Source organism: Cheilinus undulatus, linkage group 15, assembly GCF_018320785.1.
Source record: "Cheilinus undulatus linkage group 15, ASM1832078v1, whole genome shotgun sequence".
Taxonomy (NCBI): Eukaryota; Metazoa; Chordata; class Actinopteri; order Labriformes; family Labridae; genus Cheilinus; species Cheilinus undulatus.
Genome location: NC_054879.1, coordinates 45,243,649 through 45,261,154, shown reverse-complemented (window position 1 = coordinate 45,261,154; position 17,506 = coordinate 45,243,649). Strand labels below are relative to the sequence as shown.

At 40.8% G+C, this 17,506-nt stretch overlaps 1 protein-coding gene across 5 annotated transcripts in view; it reads left to right on the top strand.

Moving 5' to 3' along the window:
- Positions 1-17,506, top strand: part of pkp4 (plakophilin 4) — a 142,602-nt gene that overhangs the window by 89,968 nt on the left and 35,128 nt on the right. For 4 of the 5 annotated variants that reach the window (XM_041807007.1, XM_041807004.1, XM_041807003.1 and 1 more), the window contains 3 exons: positions 233-426; positions 928-1,501; positions 15,849-16,019. In XM_041807007.1, the coding sequence (XP_041662941.1) occupies positions 233-426; positions 928-1,501; positions 15,849-16,019 (939 nt within the window). The remainder of the gene's footprint in view (positions 1-232; positions 427-927; positions 1,502-15,848; positions 16,020-17,506) is intronic. The other variant, XM_041807008.1, reaches the window with a different exon arrangement.

The window sequence follows — 17,506 nt, the reverse complement described above, 5'->3', positions numbered from 1 at the left end:
CCCTCAGCACAGCTTATGAAAGGCTGAATGATGTACAGTGGCGTACTGAATCACAGGGCTGCAGAGCAGTTCTGTCGTTAGTAATGCTGTCAAGGTAAAGGTCACATCTATTATGAAACCATTCATGACATGTCCTCTCTCTTTCTCTCCCCGTCTCTCTGCTTTTCATTTTTCTCTGTCCTCCTTCCTTCGTCTCTCTCTCTCTCTCTCTCTCTCTCTCTCTCACTATCAGGGTCCGCTGGGAATTCCCGTAGCTCGACTCAGATGAACTCCTACTCGGACAGTGGCTACCAGGATGCCAGCAGCGGCTACGTCAGCAGCCAGAACCTGGGCAAAGCCGAGCTGAGGATGCAGTACTCCTTCCCTGGCGCCGGCACCGGCACCCTGATGAGGAACGCGAGGGCTGAAGGCCAAGCTTCAGCACAGGTACTGCCAGCAGCCTCACAACATATTATGTTGTCAAGCACATAATATGGGAATCTATTGAGCAACTCTAGCACAGGTTTTTGTTTTTTACCCAACAGTCATTGTTCACGGTGTTCAGAGCTTAGGATATTTAATTAAACCAGTGACTGTAAGCTGACAACAATAGAAAAACACAAAAGGCAGGAGGGTTTTTTTCTGTGAATGTAAAGCTTAAAGGCACAGAAGGTACACAGTGCACAACAACATAATCATGCTTCACACAGCGCTGTACACACGACCACTGAGAAACCAAATGGCACTGTGACACACAGCAGAGAGGGGGAGGAGAGGAGAAAATAAATATGGCCTGGAGAAAAGTCATGCCCTGTAATGAATTGGCTTATATAATGTTGTGTTATTTAGCATGTCAGTATCAGTGCTGAAGTCAATACATAGCAGAGGAGAAAACATTATTACTAATGATTTCATAGCTCCCTAAAGACTGTTGTTTTTCCTCTGCAGGTTCCAGCAGTAACAGCAGCCGTGCCAGGCCGTGCTATGCGGAGGGTAAGCTCAGTGCCTTCTCGCTCTCACTCGCCAGCCTACGCCAGCCCCTCCCGAGGCTCCCTGCGCACCCCAGTTGGCAGTGCCTACGGCTCCCCCATCGTAACCGAACCCAAACCCCTCTCCAGCATCTTCTCCACTACCTTACCCTCTGCCCATCGCACAAGTAACACTGGCGTCGCTTGCACCAGCTCACCCTACTCCACGCAAAAAAACTCCCCCGCCGCACTGCGACGCATGGGCTCCACGAACTCACGATCGGGCACAGCGAGCCGCACAACCTCCCCCTACCAGGCGTCAGCAGGGTCGTCGTCAGGCCGCATGGGCTCGCCTCTGACGATGGTGGACGGTATCAACCCTCCGCTGACGAAGCAGCCCGCACACTCATCTTCGCCGGTCAGAGCCAGTATGACCGCGGTGCCCCAGCACTACAGCTCCACTCTGCCCCGCTCCATGCTCCACAGCACAGACCCCTACGGACCCCAGAGTTATGACATTTATGAGAGGATGACACGACCTGACAGCCTCACAGGTGCCCAAATACACACACACACACGCAAACACAGACATTTTCACTCAAGTTTCACAGCCTTCTATAGTAAACTTTTAAAACAGAGCACATTTTCAGCTGGTTATTTTGTAGAAATTTGCTCCTTAGTCAAATCAGAAAGACGAGATAGTTTCAGAATGTTTTTCTCTTTGTTTGGCTTGCAGTTACTTTTATCATTTGGCAGAAAAGCTATGAATCACTGTGTTATAGTAAGTTTTAGTCACTAAGGATGAGTGTTAGCATATATTGGCCTTGTATGCATTCACCCCTCTCTGTAGCTCAAGGTGCTCAGTGTGGACACGACCATTATAACAAGAGCCAAGTTTTGCTATATGAATGAGAGAATTTTCAGTTTTTAAAGCCATGTAGAAATTTTAATAGAAATATAATGAATTGTAATTCGTACCTTCAAATATTCCCCATGATTTAAAATTGCAGTAATTCAATTTTATAGGCTGTCATATCTCGACTTTTCATAAATTCTTCTGTGCTTCTTGAGTAGATAGTTAACCGATGCAGGCTGTAAACATTTGCACAGTGATACACATCTTGTTGACATGTTGTTGGCTCAGCGCTCAGCTTCTGAAACTAAATAGAAAACTGACTGTGAAGGCAGAGGTTGTCCTGGAAAGCAGCCAGAACATATTTCCTGCAAGAGGACAAATATTAGCTACAGAAGAGTAGTATATGGCTTATTAGAGCGAGGTTTCCTTCAGCGACAGAGTAGGAAAGCAATCAAGTTGTCCTTATTTGATGCCCACATGTCAATGGAAATGTCCTGTTTTACTGCTACTGTAGTAAAGGGTGATAAATACTACAATCTTCATCTTTAGTCAACTCTGGGCCTTATTTTTAAAATATTATTAGTTCAGCCAATAATCTCACGTTGTAGTTTGTTTAAGCATTTATTATGCAACATAATATGTTTGGCCAATTTGGAGGTGGGCTGAAGGCGAGAGCATAGTGTTGATCCAGGCAGTAGCCAGTGCAGCAGAGAAAGAGACCGGAAATCTTGCAGCTTAAATAGACCACTAATTTAGGAGGATATGAGTCATGTGATTTGAATAAGATGCGTGTCAGGTTTTAATCATTGTCCTTGAGATTATTGACAGAACTAACTCGCCGGCTTTGTTTCATAAAGAAGAAATTTCAGAGTACATCCTATTAAATCATGAATTGAAACTAAACACTCAGATAAGAGTTTTTAAGTCTATGTTAGAGCTAAAATACTCACACTTATAAATACCTAAATTTACACATTCATATTTCAATGAAGAATATATCCCATGTGCCCTTGTTGTAGAGTGAATGTCTAATCAAATCATAGCTACTCTGAAAACAATATGACATAATCTCTTTTCCTCCCTACTGTTATCCACATCCTTTTCTCATTACAGCGTGATGAACATTATTTCTAATGGCAGCGCTTCCTAAATCCTTGGTCCCCAACCTGGGGTGCAGGACCCCCTCGGGGGGTGGTGCCAGAGATTTCAGGGGGGCTTGAGGGTCTGTCTGCTCTGAGGTTGTTAAAGTGGGGGTATTATGCCTTTTTTTTTTAAGGCTTTACACCATCTCTCTGATACCCACGTAGTAGCTTCACATGGTTTACAGCTCAAAAAACTCCTCGTGTTTCTCACACTGGCGTCCTGAAAAACCCTTATTTTAACCTCCATCTGAAACGCTTCGTTTTCGCTGCTGTCTCTTTAACACCCCTCGGACCTGCTTTCCTCCAATGGCCAATTTTCCGGAAGCTGGCTGGCAGCAGGACTCAGTGTTTTGTGCCCGCCCCCTCCAATGTGGCTATGTTTATGTACTTGTAAACTTTGGATGAACCGATCTGACTGAGTAAAATATGGCGAATTTTGATATATGTCCGTACGTGTTAGGCCCGGAGTTTGACGCCGATAGTGTGGAGAGAGAGGGGGAAAAAAACAAGCAGCAGGGAAGGATAGAGCAGGACGTATCTGTTTGGTAAGTGTTTAATTACTGTGTTACTAAATGGCTAAAAGACCTTGTGGGGGCGGTTTGTTCCGCTTTCACGGCAGCACGGATGAACCAGTCAGGAGATCCTATTGCGATGACCTCATCAGTTCGCTCCATCGAAACCTCGTATCGGGAAGGTCTCGGAGAGATTCCCAATGAACCGTTTTAATCAGTTTACACTCTGATTCCAAGATTTCTGCCCCATACATTTATCTTGCGGTTTGAAAATTTGCATACGTGAAGTATGGACACCCAACATTATGACTTTATATTTATGTTTTAAAAGTCTGAAAGTATAGTACCCTCTCTTTAAAATTAGGGTCACTTAAAGTACCCAAAAAATGATAAAACACATGAACACATTAATTCTTTTTCTTTCTACAAGTTTTAATACACTTTTTCGTCTAAAATGCCAAATTATATTTACCATGACTGATTCAAAATATCAGTAAATAGAGTAGAATATCCAAGGGGTTGAACGCTTTTTAAAGGCACTGTATTTAAGTGTTTTTACAGTTGGAGTCCATCTCATTATTTCAATTTGGGCTTTCTTTACAGCTATCTACCTCTCAGTTTAATCCAGTGCATCTTCTGTGTTTACCCCCAGCCTTGCAGACTCATGCCCTTATATGGGCATAAAAGGGGCGTTTTTCTGTGCAAAGTAGGTAAAAAGGGGACGAGTTTCCAGCTTTGTAGCACTAGGCATTCATTAATCTAAGAACACAGGTGTGAACAATTCATGTAGTTTAAGAACAGTTTCATGAATCATCCGTAGAGTTTCCTTAAGATCTTATAAATAAATTCAAGAAAAATCTACGGAAGATTTTGGTGAACGTGCTCACAAGTGATAAGATAGCTGCAAAAGTTTTTTCACAAACAACATGTTGGAAAGGCAAGGTATATTTGAAGGAACCAGAACAGTCCAAGGTGCTTTTTAAAGTAGAAAACAAAGAAATATGGCTGTAGGGTAAAATATAAATTGTGTTTTGATAAAAAGAATAAAGTCAAAAGAAGGCTATGAATTATAAGATCACCAAAAAAAGTATAAGCAGTTAAGTAAATAGTGTAGTTTTACTACCTCTTGGTTATGAGTGTTAAAGTTTGCTCTCCTCTGCAGCACACCTCTATATCACTGCATTGTAATAATAAGAAATTTGTCCTAGAAAGACAAAAAATATAGATGCTTTTAAGTTTCTCTTTCATTAGAGAAGGTTTATAAAGTCTATCGATCGATGTTAAGTCATGTCAGTGCAAAGGGAGCTTTACTTTGCAGGTTCACTGAGTTATAACTATTACAAACATCAGTATCAAAAGGAGTTGTTCTAATGTAGTGAATAGATGAAAATCATTCTCACACATAAAGTTTTCATTCCAGAGTTTCATGAGTGCTTTATCAAGGCTGTAGCGTAGGCAGTGAGGATGCTATGTAAGAGTTCATGGCTTGAACACAGTTGACTTTAAAAGAAAGGATGGTAACTGGAGAGCCTGCATGAACCTGCTTGCTTGTTGTCTTTTAAGAGGAAAGAGGAAAAAAGAAGCTCTAGCTTGTGTTTTCTAGCTAGATGTGTGTATATCTTTGACAAACCATTTTAACTCCACAGAAAAAAGAAGCCAGCTAACGCTACATTCAAGCTATCTACAGTTCTGCTTTGATGAATGAAAACAGTCATTAGTAAGTTTTTCTTTGAGGAAATTAAAGGAGCCATTTTAAACTGCCCATAGCAAGTTTCCTCTATAAAATCAAGGCCCCTTTGTGTTTTCCTCACTCAGCAAATCCTTGTATTAATGTTAGAAGGTTACTGCTCTGTTTTCTGCTTGAATTTCTGCTGCCGGGGGAAAATCTTCAGACGCCTTGGTTGATGATGACGTTCAAGGTGAACATTGTTGGTTTTTGATTGACGTCGGGTTCCAGTAGTCCTCATTGTGTCATGTTTGCATGATGCATGTGCATGTAGGTGTTATGTTTGGTTTCGGTCAAATATGCATCTCCAACTTCTATTTTATTTACTGTTTGTGTTTGTTGTGGTGCAGTTCTTCCAGATGAAAAGCTACTTTGTGATTATTCCTTACTGTAGGGATCTGACTTTCATATTTTTTTTTTTTCATCAAGGATAATAATCAAAATAATATCACATTAAAGTACTGAACTGCTGAAGTACTGAATTTTAAGGGATAGATTTAAAGCTGGAATTACAAATATTGAAAATGCTTTTTTATGGTCTTCAATTGCTATTAAGTCCATAACTAAATTAGTTCCACCAAAAGTTCTAGAGATCCTGTAAAATTCCCTTTGAACCAAAGAGATTTCCAAAACATAAAAACCCCCTAAACTTCCACAAAAAAATCTCTTTTAGCTTCTCTGAAAAGTCTAAAGATTTACACTAAATGTTCACCAAAAAAAAAAATCCATGAAAATTCCTGAAAATTTTCAAGCAAATTCCCCCAAATTTCTAACCTGACACGCCAGATGGATGTGTTTCACACATCCATCTGGTAAAACTTCAATAGGAAAAGGCAGAGGCTTTCAAAAAAAACTCGTAGTATGATTGGATGAACGTTCTGTATGTAACATCTCTACGGGCCAGTAAGAGCAACAAAACATGTGACATAACCGCTATCGAGCTGCACGTGTGCAGTGTCTGAAGAATAACGCAGAACATGGCAACTAAAGACATGTTAGTACTCGACTTTTGCCGTTTTTGAAAAGAAAACAACTCACTAGTGTTCTTCGTTCTTCTTTTAAGGAAGAAATGTTGTCAAGTCTGATAAAACTGGTGCTCTAGCAGCATCCACGCTAAGCTATTCCGCCAATCGCACCGGCCTATTGCTGCTGCTTGTTTACGTCACGACTCTGCCCCTCATCGCTGATTGGTTCTGTCACTTTCTAACCAGGCCCAGATGGTTCATATGGGAGCTTTGAAAAAAACAACAAAAAAAAACGAAGTCCTCACTCAAAATTCCAATCAGATTCCTAAAGATATACAAATTAATTAGGGTCTACATGGTGGCACAGGGGTTAGCGCTGTTGCCTCACAGCTAGAAGGTCCCTGGTGTGCTTTCTGGTCATTTCCAAACATACCCCCCCCCCCCCCAAAAAAAAAAAAAAGAAAAACTAAAGTCCTCACTCAAAATTCCTATCAAATTGCATGTTCCCACCACCAAAAAAAATGCTCAATAGGTTAATTGGTGACTCTAAAATTGGCCGTAGGTGTGAATGTGAGCATGCCTGGTTGTTTGTCTCTATATGTCAACCCTGCGATTGATTGGCAACCAGTCCAGGGTGTACCCCGGCTCTCGCCCAATGACAGCTGGGATAGGCTCCAGCCTATACCCGAACATCTTGGTCAGATGAGAGCTCTTTGACCAACAGGTCGACAAACCAACCAAAGAAAGAGGTTAATTTCAGAAAATGTCAGCATTGCATGTGTGCAAGGATGAGAATGACAGAAAGTGCAGAGAGGAACAACTACTGCTGAGGTTTAACTGTGCAGCTTCTACATGTGCACGTTTTGTGTGCCACTGGCAGTAATTTGTTGTCTCGGATATGAGAGATATCAATCTGCCTTTTACCTGATTTGGCAAATCCAACCCATTTTTAGATCGAGCAGTCTGGTTACAGCCTGTTGACGTTCGATTTCAGGTGCATTTGCAGGCTCTGGTAATTTGTCAGTTACGTCATTCTACTTTGAGTGATGCTAGCTCGAGCAGACATGAATGTATTTTCAGTCTCCGTCCTCTGAGAAAATAAGACGCCAGCCTAGCCTCCTCTTTCTCTCTGATGGAGCATCTTTTCCACGTCCTCATTCTCCTCTGCCTCATCTTTTCTCACTCCTACCCTCCCCTTTTTTTCTGTATTTATCACCCTCCGTCCCCCTTACTGCTTCCCATTTCCTCACATTAGCTTGGTAGAGCCTTACCTGTAACACAGCTATTTGTCAGAGTTTGTGAGCCAAAGTAGAAGGAAACGGGATGATCACACGATCAGGCTCCATATCAAACATTTGGCAGATGCCATCTGACAGCCTAACCTTGATATTGTTGCTGTTGGGGGTTTCCTGTCAGTATATATTAGAAGATGCTTTATTCCTTCTTTCTTGCTTCTCTTTTGCTCTGTCATGCATTTTCTCTTAAGCAGACTTTTATTACTTTACTTTTATTTTATGCTTTTCTTTGCCTCCCCTCTTTTTTCCTACCTCACGCCTGCTCCCCTTTTTTGTGCCGTCATTGGCAGGGTGTCTACTTTAACTCTGCTGCTGAAAAAAGAAGACAAATTGAGCCTAATAATGTGCTCATTAAACTCAATGTCCATTTCAAAGGAGAGTGGGACAAAGAAAGACCAGAAGGAAATGGCTTTTTGGTCCGTTCTTAGAATGACAGCTCAGGCCACCAAGGCACTTTAAACCGGGCTACAAGCTACAGTATATTGCCAAAAGTATTCACTCACCCATCCAAATAATTAATATTAGGTGTTCCAATCACTTCCATGGCCACAGGTGTATAAAATCATGCACCTAGGCATACAAACATTTGTGAAAGAATGGCTCGCTCTCAGGAGCTCAGTGAATTCCAGCATTGTACTGTGATAGGATGCTACCTGTGCAACAAGTCCAGTGGTGAAATTTCCGCGCTCCTAAATATTCCACAGTCAACTGTCAGTGGTATTATAACAAAGTGGAAGCGATTGGGAACGACAGGACCTCAGTCTATGGCTACAGGCCTCAAAACTTCATGTGGCCTTCAGATCAGCTCAAGAACAGTGCGTAGAGAGCTTCATGGAATGCGTTTCCATGGCTAAGCAGCAAAGCGTCGGATGCAGTGGTGTAAAGAACACTGCCACTGGAATCTAGAGCAGTGGAGGTGCGTTCTCTGGAGTAACGATTTGCGCTTCTCCATCTGGCAATCTGATGGACGAGTCTGGGTTTGGCAGTTGCCAGGAGAACGGTACTTGTCTGACTGCGTTGTGCCAAGTGTAAAGTTTGGTGGAGGGGGGATTATGGTGTGGGCTTGTTTTTCAGGAGCTGGGCTTGGGCCCTTAGTTCCAGTGAAAGGAACTCTGAATGCTTCAGCATTCCAAGAGGTTTTGGACAATTCCATGCTCCCAACTTTGTGGGAACAGTTTGGGGATGGCCCCTTCCTGTTCCAACATGACTGTGCACCAGTGCACAAAGCAAGGTCCATAAAGACATGGATGAGAGAGTTTGGTGTGGATGAACTTAACTGGCCTGCACAGAGTCCTGACTTCAACCTGATAGAACACCTTTGGGATGAATTAGAGCGGAGACTGAGAGCCAGGCCTTCTGGTCCAACATCAGTGTGTGACCTCACAAATGCGCTTCTGGAAGAATGGTCAAAAATTCCCATAAACACACTCCTAAACCTTGTGAAGAGCCTTCCCAGAAGAGTTGAAGCTGTTATAGCTGCAAAGGGTGGACCGATGTCATATTAAACCCTGTGGATTAAGAATGGGATGTCACTTAAGTTCATATGCGAGTCAAGGCAGGTGAGCCAATACTTTTGGCAATACAGTGTATTTTTATGGCTATTCTTACTTTTATGTGTAACCTTTTCTGGTGTTTATAGCTGGTTCTCCTGTTTGTTTGGAGAGGGGGTTTGGAGAATTATTTTTGTTGAGGAATGCAGTCAGCTGCATCCATTTAAGTGTTTGTTTCTCCAGAGCAGGCGTGCGCCAAGCCGCCACCGCCCTTCATCCAGCCTCTGCCAAGTGTAATCTGTTAAAGTCACAGTGAGAGGGCTGAGGGGGAGAATTAAATGACTATAACGCACCAGGAATGTGGGCCATTCATCCTCAATAGACAGCACTATGTTATTTCTCGCTGACAATTTGCAGATGCTTTTAGAAGTGACTGCGGCTCCTCTATCGGGGGAGGAGAATACAGAAGACAGAGGGATTAGTCTCCTCCTAAGGTTGTTTGAATGTTTCTACATTCAGGAGTCGGGCTGCTGAGAGCCAGAGATACGCATGAAGGCTCCTGTGCCTGGGAGATGCTGCCCCTCTCCCTTGGTCACAGCTGTGCCAAGAGCTTCCTCGGTGTAGCCAGGCTTTACACAGGATGAGAAGTCTCTGATGGTCCTAGACGGCCTCATTAACCCTCTTTTATTTTTCATCTTTTCTTTCCCTCCCCCTTTTATATTCTCCCCTGCTTGCTCCCGCCTTTTTCTTACGTCCTCCCACTTCCTTCTCCCCTTGTTTTCTCAACCTCCTTTAAACCTTTGAACAAGACGAACCGAGCTGATTTCCTGCCAAGCTGCTGCTAGTGGCTATTGTGTGCACTGCCACAAAGTGAAAGGCTTTCTAAGCTTTTGAGAGTGCCACTACAACATCCAGAAGCAGCATTTTAGTCTGTTTTTACCCTGCACTTAAACATGCCATCCATTTCACACTTGTTTATATAAAGCTATAGTTAAGTTTTGTGCTTGAAGGCTGTTTGAGTGTTTAAGAAATCCATGGAGGAGTCTGCTGATGTGAACCTGCAGTATATTTTGGAACTATACATGTTAATTTAGCAAAAAGCAACGAGAGAGCGCCCTCAAAGCTAAGAGACGTTCGCCCTGGAGTGCCAAAAACCCTCTAAGCTGCTTTAAAAGCATTAAGTGGCTCATTGCTTTTATTAAACACTGCTGAAAAATAATTTCTTTTGAATGGTTGATTGAAATGGCTGAATTTTACACACAGCAATTTTCAAATAATGGAGGAAAAAACCTGGCAGCAGGTGTGGAAGGGGACCGACTTTTAGCCCAGAAAATTAAACAATGCAGAGAGGCTGAATACGGCAGGGAGCTCGAGAGAAAGAGGTCGAGTTGCTATTGTACCTGCGGGATAAAAAGGCAAGAATTTAATTCTTGTGGGTTTTTTGTAAAGTAAGTACTTAGTAGTGAATATGCAATCAAACAGAAGTACAGACAGAAAATGATATTCAATTACTGGCTACTTTAACAACAAATTCAGCTTTAACCATCTCTGGCTTTAATTTAATACACTTCTATCTAGGTTTGTAGGTTATAAAAAATACAAAATCACATTCTCTCAAGGGTGACGATTTTACTTCAATTCTTTTACATGTTGACTTTTAACATTATTTTGTAATTTCACTTTTCCCACAGAGAGCATTTGTTTTGGCCTGAAAATCTGCTTTAAAAGTGGCACAGTAAGCCTTTAAAGACCCTGTAAAATGAAGATAAATCTGTATTTAGGTTTGTTGTATGTAGGTCACAGTGTTATGAACCCCCAGGTTTAATTTCAATCAAATAAAACATCTCTAAGTTTATAAAATTCAGTTTCAAAATCATGAAAAAGAAGGCTGCTCTAGGATGGAGTGCCAGAGAAGAGACAAAGTCTATTTCTGGCTCCAATCTCTGTTCTGATGCTTTAAATGATCCATTGACCACTGTGGCTGATAGATTTGGTAAATTTACCTCACAATGAACAAAAAAACAGCATTTAACTGACTGTTAACTTTCAATAAAGGCAGACTGGACTGAGATGAACTGCTCTGTGATTTTAAATTGTGGTGTTAGAGAGGTGGGGTCATTCTCCACTGTGGGCTCATGACATCATGAGTCCACATATTTGCCCCGCCCATATTAATACCAGCCAGGAAAAAAGAGAAAACCTTTGTAATGTTCTAAATCCAAAATTCAGTCACTGGTAGATCTCAGTGTTTTCACATGTTTACAGCAGCCATATTCACATTATAATGGAGACACACATTTTTGATTTGACTTTACAGCACTGATCATCAACTGGCAGCCCTGGAACCATATCAGACCCCCCAAAGCTTCCTGTCCGGCCCCCCAAAAAAAGCATTAAATTTAGAAAACAAGGAAAAGAAGATGTTTTGGTTTTAAGAGTATCCTTTGGCTTTAAATGTCTGCAGCTGTTAAATCCACCCCACAAACAATTAATATTGAAATAGTTTTAGAATGACGTAACATTTGATCTGTTTTTATAGAAATCTACTGTCATAACTATAAGATATTTAATAAAGGGTTAAGGTTGGCTGAAGTGGTGCAAAAATGACCAGATAAAGTGGTGAAAAGGGGATAGAGAGTAGAAAAAATGGGTGATAAGTGGCAAAATGGGTTGTGAAGTGGCACAAAATGGTAAATGAGGAAAAAGGGGCAAAAAGTATAAAATATTTGTTACAAATGACAAAAAAATGTTGCAAAAAGTAATAAAATTGGGTTAAAAAGTGGCAAAAATGGATTAAATAGATAGATAGATAGATAGATAGATAGATAGATAGAAACTTTATTAATCCTTTTCCAGGAAATTGCTTTTGTTACAGCAGCAAAAACATTCAGACAGCCCATCATCACAGAAACACACTTAAGCACACATATATTGACATATATTCATAAATAAAAGTAGCCTACACACACACACATACATCCATACATGGGTTCCTACACAAACACATATACACCACATAATAAAATCCTACAGTGCAAAAAGAATGGCACAAAAGGGATAAAATGTGTAGGACAGCTGGTTCAAAAGGGGTTAAAAGTGTCAAAAATGAGTTAATACTAGTACTAAATCAATATTGGGGTGGGCCCGTTTTCTGGGATTTTTAGGGGCCCAGCCAAATCTGTTGTCAGGCCTGTCTCCTTGTGTCTTGCAGCATTATAGATGAAAGGCATGATAGGCATAGATCTCACTGGTAATGCCTTAAAATGTCCTGCGTTTTGAAAGGAAATACAAATACTATTAAATAATATTTCAATGAGACCAAAATATTGATTTAATTTTTGTGTATTTGAAAGTCCAGCCCCCAGAGTTTCTGTCGAGGCTAAATCTTGTACAAATGTACTTGATGACCCCTGCTCTACAGGGTCTTTAAGTAGCAGCTTGCTTGTGCTGTTACTGATGCAAGCAGAGACAGCTGCTAAAGTCTGATTGGCTAGTTATGTGCAAGCTTACCCTGTTTTTTTAGAAACATAATGCATATGTTTATTTTGCTTAAAACTGGATTGGATTGAAAAGAATAATTTTAGGTTGTTAATGAGATACAATAGCCATGATTAGCTAAACTTTTACTGCCAAAATTCTATTGAAATAATGTAGCCTACTTTAGCTTCTAGGTGAATCTATACCAAACTGTGAAGTATTTCCTTAGAGCATTCATATTAGAAAAATATGGGCCAGTCATGTCTGTCATCTAGTCTCAAGAGCACAGTCAGGACTCCTAACTTAGACTTTGAGTAAAAATTAGCCCATCATTTATTCATATTGTTCTCCTGTGCATCTATCAGCCAACTAAAGTTTAGCCTCTTATTCGACCAGATCCCTCATGATGCCCCTCGAGCTTCAAACTGAGGTCAGTCTCAGCCTTACCTGCTATCTAGTTTTAAAATCTTTCCTCACTTTGCCCCCAGAGGCCCTCTGCTCCCAAAGTATGCAAGCGTTTTTATTTATTAATTTCCTCCAGCACTAACTGTGACAAGATCCCCTCATTTAGCCGGTTCTGCCTGAGCTCATGCAGTTGGAGAAAACCCAAGTGACACTGGGAGGCTTGTAAAATGTGCAATGAGCAGTTATTTGCCAACTGTACGCTGGTCCACTGGGCTTCACAGTTTAGTGAGCCTCACTGATGCGAAGTTTTATCACAAACACAGAAACATAGATAACATTCTATCTTTAAAAATAATCCTACTGTTCTTCAGGGAGTAGAATAGACTACTAGGCTCTTATAGACAGGCTGTAATCAGCTTCATTTGCAGGAGGGGGTATACCCTGTATGGTTTTTTCTACAGTGTCCTGAAAGGATCTGGATTTCTTCCTCAACCATCAAATCCATCCAAAGTAGATCTGCCTGATTTTCTGTGCAATTAGACATCATAACAAGATGCGTAAACATCTGACACAGTCTCAGCAGATGTCCTTCCTTTCTTAGCTTTTGATTGTTTTATTATTTTTAAGGCTGGCTGGTTTAGAGAGTTAGGGTGATAAGTTGAGCCGCTGGTACAGTTCATATGAAAATCATTTTTCATTCTGCTGTGATCGCTTCACATTTGGACCTAATATGAGTCAGACCGGACCTTCTGCTTCATGCTGCCCACACAATCTGCTTTTAAAGAGACTTTATGGTAGTAGGCTTTAATTGGAATACTCACCTGTGTTTCTCGCCCTGTCAGGTTAGTCCGTGACTTGTTAGAGAGGCTTTATCTTGGATCACACATTTCCCAATGTCTCCTTGGTCATGCTCTGATTGGTCACAGTCTTGTTACACCACTCTCTCTGCTCTAGTTAACCCTCATTAGTGGCTGATTTTTCTTTATATGTGCTTCAGTTTATTCTTCTACAAGGAAACTTTAATTATGCCTGTTTAAATCACTTTAAAGGATATCTTCCTGTTTTTAATTTGAAGAACTTGGCTGCTAAATGAGATTCACAGTGATATTTCTACTCATAGATAGATGACTGCTTAATATTTCTGTCTGCACTGTCAGAGACATACATTTATCTTTCTTAGTACTTGTCGGGCTTTATTCTATGGCTCTGTATCTTTAAACAGAGTGAAAGTTTGGGTCTTTCCACCCACTTAAGAAGTTTTCCTCACTATAATTGCTACTACACATTTGACAGAGGTGAGGTGTGTGGGCAAAGTGTGAAAGCTAGCTTCATACAACATTTAAAACACACAGACAGGGTTGGCAATAAGCTCTTAATAACTTTATTAAATTGTCTTAAAAACATTCTATGCTTTTAATGCCAAAGAGCTTAGATTTGAAAAAAAAAAACATCCTCATTGTCTGTTAGTTTACATTTTTTACTGATTAAAGGGGAAATATCATGAAAAAACCCACTTTGTAGTATTTTGCACATAAATTAGTGTGAAAACTGAAATCCTTTGATCATAATACATCACAAAGTGTCATAATAATACCTGCCTTCAATGGTATCTCCAACCTTAATCCAGATTTATGCCTCTGTATTAAAGCTACACCGTAGCTTAAGCCGTAGCCTGGTTCAGACCAAAGATTTGCGAATGGAAGAGACTTCTTCAGAATGTTGCTGGCAGCAGTTGCAGCACTCTGAACCGAGTCATTACAGAACAAATCAAGCTGTCTGATGCTGTTCTGCGATTCAGGCTGTCAAGTCACAGAGAGCTGGTTGCAAGAAGCTTTAAGTACATGAATGTGAAAGAGGGAAATATAGACCTCATTTTAAAAGTGTATTAATGCTAATTTTGTAATATGAAGTCATGCTATGAATTTTCACAATGATAACATCTATCTTGCTTGATCATTTTTGGGGTTGATTTGATTGCTATAGGGATTAAAAGATCGACAATACCCTAAAAAACATACATTTTTTCTGGTTTTAATAGAAGAGAAGCTTTGGGGCCACCACTTGATCACTGTCTGACAGGCATGTTGTCTGAAATAAAAGGCTATTAAATGTTTCATATCTACTTGCAGACATTTAAAAATATCAGATGTGCTTCTCCTCATCCGTGTCTGATATTTTCATTTTGCTGAACGAGTGCAAAGTATTCCTCTGCTGCTCAGTATTTAGAGCTCCACCCACCGCACATATAGAGGCACACATCTGTACTCAGGAAGGCAGACCCCAAAGGACGAGAGGGTAGACATTAGAAGGAGCTCATTGCCTTTTAAAGAGACACACAGAGGAGTAACTGGTCTGAGAAAGTCAGTTTCGAACTGGTTTATACAGGGTCAAAAACCTGCTGCTGTATCCATATCATATTTTGACCAAAGTACAGCACAGGACCGTCCATTTAGACCACAGGAGACTGTATTTAAAGGCAGACAGGGGGATGAAATGTCAGCTTACAGACATTAAGGTGGCTTGACAGAGGTCACAGTGAATGTTTCATCCTCTCTCACTTTTGTCAGGGTTGTACCCTTGTTGTTTGCAGTTCAGTCTTCATTATGATGCAACAATGACATTAGCTTTGACAATAATTAAAGGAGGCATGCTGTTTAATTTGATTGATTACCAAAGTTTACCATCTATCAAGTCTCTAAATAGGATAAGTGCAACCAATGGCTGGCTTAAAATCAGGAAAATGAAGTCTTATGGAAGCATGCTGTCTGAAAAAGTCTGTTTCTCATTGTCATCCTTTCATTTTGCATTATAAACATATTCAAGAAGCTGGATAAATATTATCATCCTGAAGACACAAGAAACTTTAAATCATTCTGTTTTTGCTCAGTGGCTTTTTGACAGGGCAAAGAAGAGCTGACTGTCAGATTTTTGCTCTCATAAGGCCCAAACCTTTCACACGTCAGTTATTAGACTGTCCTGGGATCACTCAACCATCCAGCTTCATATCTGCTAACTACTTCTTCACATCTTTAGGAATGCGGAGCTCATATGCCAGTCAGCACAGCCAGCTGGGCCAGGACTTAAGGTCAGCCATGTCCCCAGACCGCCACATCGCACCTATTTATGAGGACCGGGCGTTCCAGGGTCCGCTGTACCGCAGCCCGAGCCACAACCAGCAGGGCACCCTCTATAGAAGCACCTCAGGTTGGTACGACATTATCGATATGCAAAAATCCTGCAGGCGAGGAAAGATGAACTCGCTTCAGGGTGGTGATAAAGCATTCACAAAGAAACTTGACAATTGTAGCTCAACATGAGCAAATAACGTAAAAGACAGCTGTTATCAGCCAGTTTATTAGCATATAACTGTTAGCTGCTAGAATGAGTATAATACAGTAGCAGTGAAGGAGGATTTGAGGCAGCTTATTACATAATTCCCTTAAAAAGTCATTTTAATTTGTTATTTATTCCCTCCCTAATGCCCTGCTCTGCTTCATCTTAAAACTAAGCGCTTCGTTTTTGTGTTGAAAAAAGGTAAACAAGCTAGACGTCAAGCTTTCCCAAACCCAGTAGAAATTGAATTTTGGCTTTCTTATTTTTCTTCAGCTAATGCTCTTTTTATATCTTCATACAGAGGAGTCATGCAAGTCATGATAAGCAATACTTCTTTCTTAACATTTTCATTTCAAGCTGATCGGAGCACTTTGTTCTCTTTGTCCTCGAAACTCTCAAAGTGTTTTCCACTTAATCTTGACTTGACTCCTGGAAACGCCATTTCTCTGCCCATCTGCCCTTTAGCACTGAGTTGTTATGTCTTTCTTCTTTGCTTTCTATTTTTCTTCCACTCTGTCCTCCTCTCTTTCCCTTCCTTCCACTGTCGGGCAGAAAAGGGGTGAGACACGAGTTAATAGGCAGGTACTGATATGTCATCCTGCCACAAAGGAGTCCATTACCTGTGTGACACACTGAGAATAAGAAGAGGGATGGAGGGGCCAAGGGACAGCTTGGTTACCCACATCCACAGCCTGCTCACTATCAGCTCTCCTGATGATGTTGGCATTCTTGTCTCATTATCCCCTCGTGCCTCTGACACACTTGCTTAGTTTTCACGGGTGCACACACTGCATTAAGCTTTCTCCTTGGCACTCTGGAGATCTGCTTAGACTGATAAGTTTGCTAATAAATGCTATTGATGCTGTGAAGATGCCCTCTCTCTTTAATGTGTTTATTCCAGCTATATTTAGAAAGGATGGGTGGGGCAGAGCTGTAGGGGGTGGTTAATATTGGGTCTGTGTGAGGGGTAGCTCATTAGAAACTAATTCAATTCAAGCAGCTTCTCTTATGTTGTTAATAACAATTTCTGTACAACATTTGAATGGTTGCAGTCATATCTGATTGATAGCTACAGTAATGCTGAAAATATACACTCCAAAACTCAAATCTTAGCAAGGTTAACTGTCTAATTAACCACAGATAAATAAAGCAATGTTCACCTGACAAGTCCAGATAATCTAGGTCGTAATTTAAGAAATTAAAAGCAAAATTACGGCATTTATTGCTTGCACTGCATACAAATATTTAACAGAGTGGCAAGAAAATTTTGCTTAAGTATGTTAAAAAAAATTTCAAACTAATTTAGAGGGTAGATTTTGATTTTAAGAAGCATAATATGTACTTATATCAGCAAGTTA